This window comes from Desmodus rotundus, chromosome 7 (assembly GCF_022682495.2).
Source record: "Desmodus rotundus isolate HL8 chromosome 7, HLdesRot8A.1, whole genome shotgun sequence".
Lineage (NCBI taxonomy): Eukaryota > Metazoa > Chordata > Mammalia > Chiroptera > Phyllostomidae > Desmodus > Desmodus rotundus.
In genome coordinates, this window is record NC_071393.1 from 75,003,379 (window position 1) to 75,017,044 (window position 13,666).

The 13,666-nt window shown below is 40.9% G+C and overlaps 1 protein-coding gene across 2 annotated transcripts; it reads right to left on the bottom strand.

The window, feature by feature from the left end:
- Nucleotides 1–36: 36 nt before the first annotated feature.
- OIP5 (Opa interacting protein 5) lies at nt 37–13,645 on the bottom strand. Of its 2 annotated transcripts, XM_053928994.1 has the most exons (6): nt 13,306–13,645; nt 12,996–13,062; nt 8,049–8,171; nt 6,774–6,855; nt 6,437–6,648; nt 37–3,975 (listed from the first exon to the last, which is right to left on the bottom strand). In XM_053928994.1, the coding sequence occupies exons 1-5, from the start codon at nt 13,619–13,621 to the stop codon at nt 6,457–6,459; spliced, it is 780 nt and encodes a 259-aa protein (XP_053784969.1). In that variant the 5' UTR covers nt 13,622–13,645; the 3' UTR covers nt 37–3,975; nt 6,437–6,456. The 2 variants fall into 2 exon arrangements, with proteins under 2 accessions (XP_053784969.1, XP_024423023.2); XM_024567255.3 differs by lacking the exon at nt 6,437–6,648.
- Nucleotides 13,646–13,666: the final 21 nt, after the last annotated feature.

Genomic DNA, 13,666 nt, shown 5'->3' on the forward strand with positions numbered 1-13,666 from the left:
CTATACATTATGGAGACGGGAAAAGGAACCTATCCACAAACCTGTGCTGAGGTCCAGGCTCCAGGTACCCGAGTTGTGGTGGTTTCCAGTGTCCAAAGGAACACACAACCATCTGAAGAAAGAGGCATCCCATTTATTTATTTTCAAATTGTAACAGAATTTTTATTTAGAAGTTCACAGAGGTAGAGGTGAGCCATCTGGGCTGCATAGGTCAGGAAACAAGTCACAGAGGCAAAAGAAGGGTCTTTGGAGCTTAGGAAGAAGGTGAGGAAGGGGAAGAAAGGTAGGGGCACGCTCCCCAAAACGACAGAGCACCAAGAGGCATCCCACGCAAACTTGCTCCATTCCCTTCTTCCTTTGGGGCCAGCCTTATGTTAGGTCTGTGAGCAAATGTTTCTGGTGAGGACATAGTGATCTAAGTACAGTAATGACACAACCACTGCAGGCAATCTTTCCTACCTGAAATATATAAAGCATTTAAGACGCTTTAATAATTAAATGTTGGCTAAATTAACTGAAGAGGTTTTAACACTATAAGAAGAGATCCTTCTTTATTGAGGTGAAAGGAGTTTTTTCAAGTAAAAAGTAAGACTAGATCCTACAAGTTTCTTTGGGATTGAATATTGTAGATGTAGAGGAACAAAAGCTGTGTGGCTTTTTATAGTGTGACTAATGTAATAGTGCCTTTGATTTATGACACTATTCATTTAACATACAGTTACTGATACATTTCATTCCCAGGTATTTTGCTAGATCTTGGGCTTACAGTAATGAAGATGGTTTCTGCCATTAATTGAGGAGCTTTTGAGTTTAAAACTCAGGGACCTTCTGTATGCAGTTTTATTCTACAATTACATGGAATTTTGAAACTACTTTTATTCAACATACAGTGATACATGGTGTCAAACTTTAGTAAAGTAGCCTTAGAATCTGTTAGTATCAGCCACTCCATCATCCTTTGTTAGACTCTGAGAGGAGTTGTTACACTACCTAAAGCACGTTTAAAAAGCCACTTCCAAGAATATCAATTAGTATAACATTTATGGAAGGTGTAATATCAAAATTGTAAATGCACATGTCCTTTGACTCTATACTTCTTTAAAAGTCACTCTTACAGAAATATCAGCACAGATATATACAAGGATGGAATATATGAATGGTTAAATTCTAATATATTTGTATTATTGAATTAATTTGTTAAAAACAAATGAAATAATTTGTGTATGGGCTGCTATAGAAAGTTGTCTATGACATTTACTGTGTGAAAAGCAGATTGAAAAATGTTAAAAAATATAACTGCCTTTATGTCTGTGTCTATCCACACACATGAAGGTTATAATGGCTAGTTTATTGAGCACTTACTATACTAAGCACTGCTCTGACTTGTGGGGGAGCTTTGCCCACAGAGCCGCCCGGCTGTCACAGATGAGAATAAGTCTACCAAGACATGATATGCTTGGGGAGAAAGGTGGCCAGTCTCTCAAAGGAGAAAGGCCTTGAGCCTGTTCCTCAATGGTCTTTTATTGGGTTCAATTTGCACAGGAATACAGGTAAAGCTCATAAATTATTGTCAGGCAGTAAGGATCAAACAGTAGATAACATACAAAGAACTATGAGGGCTTATTCTGAGTCAGGGTCAGTTAACCAAAGGGCCATAACACTTTAGGAAACAAACTCATTTCATGCTTGGACCCTTATCAGAAAATTGAGGGCATTCTTAGCAAAGCAGGCTTCACAGGGTTTTATGCATTCTTTCTTAGGCCTGATTGCCCCAGGGAACTGCCCATTCCTGCCCAGGGCTGCACTGCCCACCAGCATTGTTTCAGGCTTAAGTCAGGCAGGGGAAGTAAGGCAGCCAAGAGATGAGGAGACTTCTTGCAGACAGAATGAGGACTCAGGCTATGTCAAAGCCGAGGATCGCGGGTCCATCACCCCATTTTTCAGTAGCCTCCAAAGTTCTTCCCTGAGGGCCCCTTCATGACCATGCCTGTATTAGGTCATCCCTCCCTTGAGGAATCTTAACTGTGATTGGCTAACCAGTCAGTCATCTGCCTGGGGCCAAGCAGGGTAAAGTAAAGTGGGCAGAGGTGGCGCCCCTGCCAGGAAGATAAGCTTTGTCTCCTTAGTGGTTTATGGTCCCAAGGTCCTTTACTCAGCCTTAGCCATGAGGGGGTTAGGGGGGGTTACAGCTTCTGAAACCAGGTAGGGGGGTTCCCAACACTGATTACCTTAGGTGTATTCATTAACTTGTTTTAAATCCTCACTATATCCCTAATTTTTAATCCCTATTTTACCAGAATGGCTTCAGTCAATTCTTCAAGTTCATAGCTAATAAGTATCTAGGCACAATCTGTAACCAAACTGTTTGGCTCCAGAGCATGCCCACTTCTTAGCGTGCTATATTATGCCTCTCAAAAATGGAAAGTGTACACGCTTTATTCTGTCACATACCTACACCTGCATGTTTTTGTAAGTGAGTGTATAATTTGTATTTGGAAAAAAAGAAATCTTTTTAAAACCAGCCAGCTCAATTTGATGTCCGGTTCAAGCATTTAATTTTCTATTGAAAGTCTACCAAATGGCAGATCCAGAAGTTAAAGAAAATAGCTACATAAGAACAGCTTTTTAATTTAGATCAAGGAAATATATTGAGGCAGATAGCCCGACATACAATAAAAACCCCAGATGACTCAATATAGTACTAATTTTCTGGTACTGTTCGTTGCCAGAGGCTTCACACCCTTGCTTACAAAGCCAAATTTTGCAACTCAAAAGCATAAAGCAAATCAGAATTTTCAACAACTTAAAGTATTTTAAAGGGAAATATCCTTTATCCAGTATAAAATGGAAAGAATCTGCTTTTAAAAAATCTAGCTACTCTGAACCAAGTTAACTTCTCTAGGCACCAGCTCTTGGTCTTACCCGCTGACTGTTCGGGTGTGAGCCCCTCCCGCCCGTTCTCCACAGGACAGCCACCACAAGGTTCTGAGAATCTGATCCTGTCATAGGCCTCCTTTGAAAATTCGTCAAGGGTTTCTCATTATTCTTGGGATAAAAACAAACCTCCTTCCAGAGTCTAGTAGGACCTTGTACCTTCTGGTCTCTGGCTACCAGACCTCCCCCAGGACTTCTCTTAAGGGCCTTACAGGGCCTTTGAATAGGCTGTTCCCCCACCTCATTAACTCCTACTTGCCTTTCAGACCACCGCTGAAACTGTACTTGACCCCCCGAGGCCAGTTCAGTTACCTGCTACATGTGCTTGTAATTCTATGTCCCTTTTCTTCAAACCCTTACTACAGCTATGAGCCAAAGCGCTAGGTAAAGCAAAATACAAAAACCCCACAGCATTGCAGTGAATGTTTGAAGTTTTCTTACTCGTTACCTTATTAAGCTCAGTTAGGGTTAAGAGAAAAATTGTATATTGTCCAACTTACTGAATATTACCTATAGAATATGTATGTACCTGGATTTTACATTTAAAAAAAGACTGTCAGTATTCATATAACTGCTCCATGTAGGAATCACAGAAGTCAACATTAAGTACAACTTTATTTCCACAAGCAGCTTTAGATCAGAGCATGGCACATTGCCTCTTAATCCCTAAATGTGCAATTAAAGATATTTTCAGAAATTATTATGAAAGAAAGCTAAAATAATTTCTGAAGGCAAATAGCTATGAAACCTGGGCAAAAGTCTCCTTAGTTTCTCATCTTCGAGAAACAGCTTCACAAATCATTTAGAAAATCAGCATAGAGGTAAACATAATAAACCATATTTGCTGTCCATTCTTGAAGTCAATCTTTCTCAAGTCAGCAAACAGCATCTGTGTTTGAAGACAGCAGTGAGGCCTGACCCTGCTGCTCAAGCTCTGGTTCTGGATCAGTTTTCCGGCTTGGCCTGGTCAGGAGTCACTTCCTTCAACATCTCCATCAGTGAATTTAAGTGACTGTGCATTAACATTATCTTCTCTTTCAGCTGGGAAGAGAAATATATACATATCAGGGCATCATAAACCTTTCTCTCAATTTGCTGGTTCTAGAAGTCACTTCAAGTTCAAGCTAGTTATTGGGAGCTGGCAGTGTCTCAACACATTCATTAATACATTTGTTCTATTTCTGAAAGAAATGTATATAAATATAACAGAGTACAATAAATCCTCAGACACAAAGTTTCACATGAACAAAGACCATCTATTGCTGCTGAACGTCACTGCTTCTGTTTCCTCCTTTCCTAACCCTATCATCAGGTTGAAACTCCAAAAACTGAGAAGACAAGAATAAAGTAAGAAAACTTGTGGAGACAGAAGCATCAACTAGTCTTCCTCTGCTTTCCTAGTGGCAAGAATATATCTTTTTTCTAACTCTGTTCACAGTAAAAAAAAAAAAAATGCCTTTCTTTAATATTCTGCTAATGGTCTTCAAAAGTAGCCCTCCTTCCCAGGTTTAGAAGAGATGTTTATTGCAATTCGATAATTTTCTATAGTTCTTTTCACCTTAAAGTAGCTGTATCAGAACCCAACTTCATGGTGTACTCAGCACGCAGTATGTACTTAGACTCATAAATAAACTTATAAATTTATCACGGAATACAGAATAATGGATAACAGTCTAATGCTGAAGTCAGGGTTAACAAAAAAAATCTTATTTCCTGTTAATCTTTCTGGGGTGCTCTTGGATGGAATGGGATGATTTTTTTTTTTTTTTTTTGCTGCTTTCAAGATTATTTTCTGTCAATATTCCAACATTTTTACTATGATGTGCCAGGGTACAGATATCTGCACTTATCCTACCTGAGCTTGCTGAGCTTACAAATATGTAGATTAATGTTTTCCATCAATTTGAAAAGTTTTCAACCATTTCCTTGAATATTTTTTCTACTTCTTTTTCTCTCTCCTCTCCAATGTGTACACCCATTACCAAAGCATATTTGTGTGCTTGATTTGTTCAGCAGGTCTCTTAGGTTCATTCAGTTCATTTTTCTTCATTCTCTCTCTCTCCAGATTGTATAACGTCATCAATCTCTCTTTCGAATTGCATGAGATTGTCAATCTGTTATCTCCGAGGTTGCTGACTTTTTCTTTGACCGGTTCAACTGAGCCCCCTAGTGAATCTTTCGTTTCAGCAATTGTACTTTTCAACTCATAGCATTTTTATTTTATTTTTTAATAATTTCTCTCTCTTTTTAGGGATATTCTCTATTCTTTTTTTTTTCTTTTGAATCCTCACCTGAGGATATATTTATTGATTTTAGATAAAGAGAGGAAGGGAGGGATGGAGAGAGGGTGAGAGGGAAACATCAATTGGTCGCTCCCATACACACCCCAACTGGGGACTGAACCTGCAACCCTCTGGTGTACAGGACAACTCTTAACCAAGCCACCCGGCCAGGGCAGGGATATCGTCTATTTGATGAGACGTGGTCACCTTACATTTTCTTCTTTAAAAAAAAAATCAGAACAGAGGTCTTTCATTTTTTAACACTTACCATGACATGAGTTCCTAGGGAATGGGTTCCAGCAGCTCAGGCTCCTCTCCATTGGTTCTCACACAGTGTGCTCTCTGGGTGGAGCAGGCTGATGCCTCAGCTGAACCCAGGTACCTTTCTCTTTGGCTTCCTCTTTTCCTGATCATTTTCCTTTACATGTTTCAGGAAGCTCTCTTGGCTCTTAAGAGTGCTTTGTATGCTCAATATGTACTTAACTCTTTTGGCAAGAATCTTGTCCTTGTTTGTTTCCAACAATGCCCACCGCATGCTGGGCGACAATGTAGACTCCTCCAGTTTTGCCGTGGGAACATCTGTGGGGCATTCCTTTTGAACAGTGCCTGTTCCCTTGATGCCTACAACATCACCTTTCTTGTGGATTCACTTGTATGTGGCTGAAGGAGCAACTCCCTGTTTTCTGAAAGGCCTTTCCTCTTCCCCTTTGTGTCAGTCATTTTGGCGGATAACTGGAAGATGGTAGTTCTGGCCAAAAAAGCTCCTTTACTTCTTTAAGCATGGTTTTCTTTAGTTTTTTGGGGACAATTTATCACAGCTGCTTTGAAGGCTTTTCCTTCTAAGTCCAATATTTGGGCCCTTTAAAAGATGGTTTCTTATGCCTGCTTTTTATTCTGTGTATGGGTCATACTTTGTGTGTCTCCTAATTTTTATCACAATTCTTTAAACTCGGTTTGACACACCTTACTGAATCGGTGACACAGCAAAATATTAAAGACTGCGTTCTTACTGACTCCTTGCTAAATGTGTAACTAGCAAGGAATAAACTATTAACACTCCTAAAAAACAAAATCAACTATAAATTCTGAGGATAGTAAAATCATAGCCAAATTTCGACTCAGAGTCGGCAAGCTACCAAAACAAAGTTGCTTTCTTTAACTCCAAACCATCAACCACTAGTAAAACCCATTTAAATAAGAATTCTTAATGATCATTTTACCACTCTTTCCTCTAAGACATCTAAGCATATGTTGCGTGCAAAGAGGACAGGTCTGTGCATGATGACAGTGTCCAGTCCCGGCACAGGACGGAGGACAGGAACGCAGGAGTTGAGTGGCTTTCCAGCTTCTCCTGAACTCGACCCTTCAGCAGGACTTCACTGTCCTGCTGTGTCACAAATTCAATACGGTATGTCAAACCAAGTATAAAGAACTGTTGGGGGAAGAAAAAAAAAAGAATAGTTCGAGTATCACATCACTTCATTGCCCCCAAGTTTATTAGTACAAATTATCAGGAGTTGTCTAGATTAAAGGAAACATACAATTATGAAATTTTACCTCTGCAACCTTTTCTGGTAGAGGCATGTTGTGAACATCCACCTCAGACGCACTTATGATGGCTTTTGTTTCTAAGAGATAGCTAGGTGGAAAATAGAGAAAGGATGAGTGCCATACTACAGTTAAGATTATCAATGAACCAAACGTGCCCTCTCAGGCAATATCTGTCAAGTTAAGACTGCCTTCTTACTCATTTCCACTTCAAGATTCATAATGTATCGTGTAGGAAAAACAAATCCGCAAGGAACAAGCCATCAGGGAGCCTAAGTTCCTCATCCCAGCCTTTGCCAGCCAGGAATACATGACACAAAATTAACCCAGGAAAAAATAGACGAAAACCAGGGTCACATAAATAATCACGAGGAATCTAAGCTTCCCACTCCACAGTAGATACTGTAGCACAGTTAGGAGAAAAATAATCACATGACAACTGTTGGTTGCCTACCCAGAAGCCATTCCTCAGTTCTTCGGTGTTAACGGAGCCGAGATCTTGTTTAGGGCAGCAGTATACTCTGTCCTAGAGATGAACCGTAACTGTTCTAAGCCCAATGTGGCAATTTTCCTCCCTATTTCCACACACTTGTTTACCCAGCTTAAGGCAATCATGTGACATAGCTCTGGTCAATAAGTATTTTGCTGAGAAAAGAAGACCTTTCCTATATTCCCATACTTCCCATATCCTTTTCCTTCCAGGTGGGGATGCTGCTGTTTATAGATAGTTCCAGCAGCCATCTTGCATCCAAGAGGAAAAGGCCAAGAGAACCAGAGATGCTGACCCAGAGCCTTGTCACGGCTGAGCCACTAGAAGACTCCTGGAGTGGCCATCCGCCCCTCCCTGACTTGTTAAAGCCATTGTTAGCCAGCTTTCCTGTGACTGGCAACCAAATTCATTCTGATACACACAGATAAAGATCTGTTATCTTCCCAGACTCGTGCTACCAATGCTTTCCCAACTTCTACTTAATCAAAAAGAATATACAGACCTCGGGTCCAACTCACTTTGAAGACTAAGAAATTGCCCTGACCAGTGCGATTCAGTCGCTTGAGTGTCATTCTGCAAAGCGAGACATTGCCAGTTGATTCCCATGAGGACACATGTCTAGGTCATGGGTTTGCTTCCTGGTCGGGGCGCATATGAGAGGCAACTGATCGGTGTCTCTCTCACACATCAATGTTTCTCTCCCTCTTTCTCCCTCCTTTCCCCTCTCTAAAAATAAATAAAAATAAAACCTTAAAAAAAAAAAAAAAAGAAGAAGAAGATCTAAGTCTACTCACCACACCATTTTATCACTGGAAAGACAGAAGTGTCCTCTCAAGGCAGCCAGGGCAGCATGGGTAGAATACAGATGGAAACCAATGGGAATCCCACAGGAACTACAGAATAAAAGGTTGTAGGTGCTGGGGGGAAAAAAACAGAATATAGGTAAGAAAGAAAATCAGAAACAAATAGAAAATAACCGGTCTCTGGAAGCATTCCTAAAAACTATGCTATCATAGGATTGTCACATTCAAGAAAGGTTAACTCAGGTTTTAATATAATCACGCCTTACATGACAGACAACCTTGTGGATTGTGGCCACAAAAGAAACCATGGAAAACGGACTCATGGACATGGACAACAGTGTGGTGACTGCGGGAGGGAAGAGGGGTGGAAGGGGACTAATGGTAATGGAAAAAAATATATAATTTTTAAAAATCATGGATGCACAACTGTCACTTCAACAGAGAAAAGTAATTTATGTCTGAAAAGCAGAAAAAGAGTTAACTAATCAGATTAACATTTAAACATATAAAACTACACATGACCATTTGAATTAGCTACCAATGAGCAATCAAGTTGAGTAGGCCTTACTAAACAATTTATTAATAGCATTCAAACCAGGATTTTTATTTTGCAGATAAAACAAAAAACTTTTAAAAAGAAAAGGAATCCTATTACTCTAGCAAGCCATCAATTTTCTTTTCCTTCATCCTCCGAAACATTACTGAATGAAGAATCGGGAAATGTTAATTTTAGTGTTAGTTATACCACTTAGGTAAGTCACTTACCATATTTGCTAGTACACAGGAACATCCAAATATTACAAAGAAACATTTTAGGAAAAATAAACCATGTTTCATTATGCAGGTACTGAAAGCATTTTTATTTTTTTTATTTTTATTTTTGAAAGCAACTTTAAAGTGGCTTGGTAGGAGAAGAAATTTGTATGTAGTTAAAATTGAGTACAAAAATCACATGGCTAAAAAGAAACAGATTCATGTCAATGGATACTAAAAAAACCCAAGCAACAAAATACACTAAATGTATTGGTTAATGAAGTCCTATACCGCTCACGTAGTACTGCATTTTTTGTGACGATGGTAACCACAAAGCCAGTCATGAAATAAAGTTGCATTAATTTGAATTAAATCCTATGTAGGAGTTAATTACATCAGATGAAGCATAGTTCCTATAGACCTTCCAACATTTTTCATCTCATAGCACACAGAAACTAATTACTAAAATTATGTGGCACACCAAAAAAATGTATTTCTTGCTAATCTGAGGAAAAAAAATAGGTATAATTTTGGCTGTTGTTGTGTTGGCTGTTGTCATTTTTATTTCATTGAATATTAGTCTGCTAATGGCTCAGGTCCTTCACATAGGTTTGTATCCCCACATCAGGTAAAGAACTATGACCAGTGGGGCGCTAGCTGAAGGCAGAAGGAATACACAATGGGCAGTAGAAGAAGGTACTTACAAACAGCAGCTACGGCCACGTGACCAGTTACAGAAAAGAGAACTGTAACTGTCATGAGTATTTCCACTGTATTTTGTTATGTCTGTGTGTGTATGTGTTTTCTTCCCTCTTAGCAAATGGTTTCTTTCCTTTCTTATTCCCTTATCATGTAACATAAGGTATATTGTCTGTAACATTATTGTTAAATTTGTACCATAGTATTTAAGTTACGAGAAAGCAAGGAGAAAAGTAAACATCAGTTACAGACTTTACCCCCTTTTCTGGAGAAGGGGCTGGTTCATTTTCAGTTATATGTAAAATAGTTGCACCATGTTACACAATTATGATCTCGTTATTGTCTTTATTTGAAGATTTAGTATGGTTTTAAGAGATACATGTGGGTGCCAAGTTAACAAGTGATGGTTCAATTTTGTATGTCAACTTAAGCGAGCCAGTGTGCCCAGTTGTTTTGTCAAACATCATCACGAACGTGTTTGTGAGGGTGCTTCTGAATGAGATTGACGTTTCAATCAGTAGACGGAGTAAAGCAGATCGCGCTGACCGAAGTGGGTGGCCCTCATCTTATCAGTGCTGGACTAGAACAGAAAGACTGACTCTCAAAAGAGGGAACTCTTGCCTGACTGCTTTGAACTCTAGCATTGGTCTTTCATCCTGCCTTTGGACTTGAACTGAAATGTAGGCTCCTCTTGGCTCTAGAGCCTGCTGGCTTTTGGACTAGAATTTATACCTTTTGTTCTCCTGGTTCTCAGGCCTGTGAACTTGGACTGGAGTTAAACCAATGGCTCTCTGGTGTATCCACCTGGCTAACTACAGCTCTTGGGACTTCTCATCTCCGTAACTGCATGAACAAATTCCTGATAATAAATCTCTTCCTGCCAAGTCCCACTGCTCCCCTTACCCCCAAATACCCAAATACATGGGTCTTTCCCTCCAGTGTTTATAAGCCATCTAGATCAGTACTGTTCAACAAAAATATGTGAGCCACATTAAGTAATTTAAAATTCTGTCACCTAAAAAAAAAATTTTAAGCAGGTGAAATTAGTTTTAATATATTTTATGCTACCCAATATATCAAAAATATAATTTTAACATGTAATCAATATTTCTTAATATTAACTTTTTGGTACCAAGTGTTCAAAATCCAGTATGTATTTTACACTCACAGCATATCTCAAGTCAGAATGGCCGCAGTGCTCAACAGGTAGATGTGGCGAGCGGTTACAGCACTGAATGGCCCGGCTCTTGGCTGCATTATCCTCCTTCTAAGGTGATATTCAGAGAGCTTCTGCTACTGGCCCCATATGGTCCAATTCCGAGCAGGCCACCACGCCTTCCCTCTGTTCCCTTTGGGTGGGAAGAGGACACCCCAGTAAGGGTAGGGTCATTCAGTTGGGAAAGAGGAGCAACCGAACTCTTCCTGGTTACTAAAGCAAATAAGAATTCCTATACTTTAACCCTAAAACTGAACCAAACTGGTTAGAATGAACTGTCGTGCTGTCAAAGCCAACACTCAAAATTGAGGAGCCTTATCGTAATAAATTCACTGAGTACTTTGCTGTCACTTGTAAATCATAGTACAGGCAAGATGCAAAGTTTACTAGGCAATACAATAGTACCCCTTATCCTCAGTGGATACTTTTTTTAAAAAAAGATTGTATCTATTTTTAGAGAGGGGAAAGGAGGACGAAAGAGAGGGAGAGAAACACCGATATGTGAGAGAAACATTGACTGGTTGCCTCTCCACGCTCCCAACAGGGGACCTGGCCCACAACCCAGGTATGTGCTCTGACCAAGAACCAAAATGGTGACCTTGTGGGTCCACAGGCTGGCACTTAATCCACTGAGCCACACCTTCTAAGACTCTCAAGGAATGCCAAAACCTGGATAGTAATAACCTATATATATATAGTCACCCAAGGACATATTTTTTGATTTATTTTAGAGAGAGAAGAAGGGAGAGGGGGGATGAGGAGAGAGAGAAACATCCACTGGTGGTCCGTTGTACTCGCCCCAACCGGGAATGGACCTGCAACACAGGCATGTACCTGGACCAGGAATTGAAACAGCACCCTTTCTTGTGTGCACGGAACAATGCTCTACCTGACAGAGCCAGGCAACTAGCCCTGAACCCCATCTCTATTGTGTATTCCTACATATACACACGTATAGCTTCTCTTCTGCATATGTGAGTAGCCAGCATCACTACCCTTCCACTTTGGGGCCGTTATTAAGTGAAGTAAGGGTCACTTGAACACAAACACTGGCACTGTGACAGCTATGCTGATAGCCCAGCCAGCTAGTAAACAACTAGCCATCAGGCAGTACATACAGCATAGATACACTGGACAAAAGGCAGGACATTAAGATTTCATCACACTATTCAGAATGATGCACTATTTAAAACTTACGAATTGCTTATTTCTGAAATTTTCCATTTAATATTTTCAGACTGTGGTTGAGCCTGGGTACCTGGAACCATGGAAAGCAAAACCACGGGTAACAGGGAATGATCATTGTATTCAAGCACATTACCTTCAACTGTGTTTGTCCCCCAGTTTTCTGGGTTACAGCAGAATTAGTCCCGCCATTGCTTATTACAAACTCCAGGTTAAATGCAAACTTAGAAGTCCTAGTTACCTCAGAGGATGTGGTTTCTAATAAGTTATTCTCACTATATACCAAAAGATAGTTTTCTCCTTTTTCCTTTATTACAACAGCATTTTTCAACTGGTGTGCAGCAAGAATTTTTGAAACATGCAATACATGACTATTTAGTCTGGGGCACTGACCTCTTTTCCCTTAGACTGTCAAATAAAAGAAAGACAACAGCCAAAATTATACCTATTTTTCATCAGATTGGCAATATATATATTTTTTTGGTGTGCTACAGAATTTTACTAATTAGTCTGTGTGTGCCATGAGATGAAAAAGGTTGAAAATCACTGCTCTACTAGATATAGCTTTCTTAGCCTCACTTCACTTGCACCAGCCACGAGGGATATGTGGCCCTCAGAAAGATCCTTTTTTTTAATAAAGTAAATTTTATTTGTTTACCTTTGGAGAGAAGGGAAGGGAGGAAGAGTGGGAGAGACATCAACGTGTGAGAGGCACCTGGATTGGTTGCCTCTCTCACGCCCCCAACTGGGGTCCCCCCACCCCAACCCAGACCTGTGCCCTGACTGGGAATTGAACCAGTGACCTTTCAGTTCGGAGGCCAGCACCCAATCCACTGAGCCACACCAGCCAGGTCCAGAAAGATCTTAAAATCTACACAACTACAACTTTTCGATTCATTAATGCATCAAGTTCGTAGAAGACTGAAACAGGTAAAAGGAGTATACTTCCAATGCATTGTATGAATGGAATAAACTTTTCTTCCAGCGCACGATAGAAACAAATTGTTTCCTCCTTGTGCAGGTCCGTTCTACGTTCCTCAGTATCAAGTGAGGGGCTAGAGTCGGATCTGGAACTCAGTACATACCTGCCTTTGAGTGAACCTTCAATGCCAACTAGGAAGGGCTCTTCCAAAATCACGTTATTTGTAACCCCTAGGAAGAAAGAAAAGCGGGTCAGAACGAGTAGCTGTGGGGAGTAGAAAGGGAAAACTACACCTTCCGGATAGGCTCGTCATGTCCACAAACAAGAAAACTTGCCCCCATCCCTGGCAATGGGTTATTTTCCAAATCCTAATCCCGTTTTCTTCCCCAGCCGGCTCTCGGCCACCCCGAGAGAAAGCGGGAACACTCTCTCGGGACCCTCCTCCACCTTCCCCAAACGCCGCTCCCACTCACTGGAGAAGACAACGGCCCCGAGGGACCGCGACACGTCCCAGGCGAGGTGCACGGAGTCAGCGAGCACTGCGTGGCATTGCGCGCACTGGAACACGATACACCTCTCGGGCTGCAGCCAGGACGGCAGCCGCGGGCCTAATGACGGCTCCTCCGTCCCCATTCCTGAGGGGCCAAGTGGCGAGGACCCCTTCACCACCTGTGTGTCCCACTCCATGGAAGTCGTAGAAGTTTCATCAATTGTCTTAGTGCCATCACAAAAGTCCCCCTCCCGCGGCTTTGCATAGCGCGAGCGATACCGCCGCGAGGGCGCCGCCATTTTCCTGCGGCCGCCGCCTGGATTTCGAACACGCACAAGGCCCCG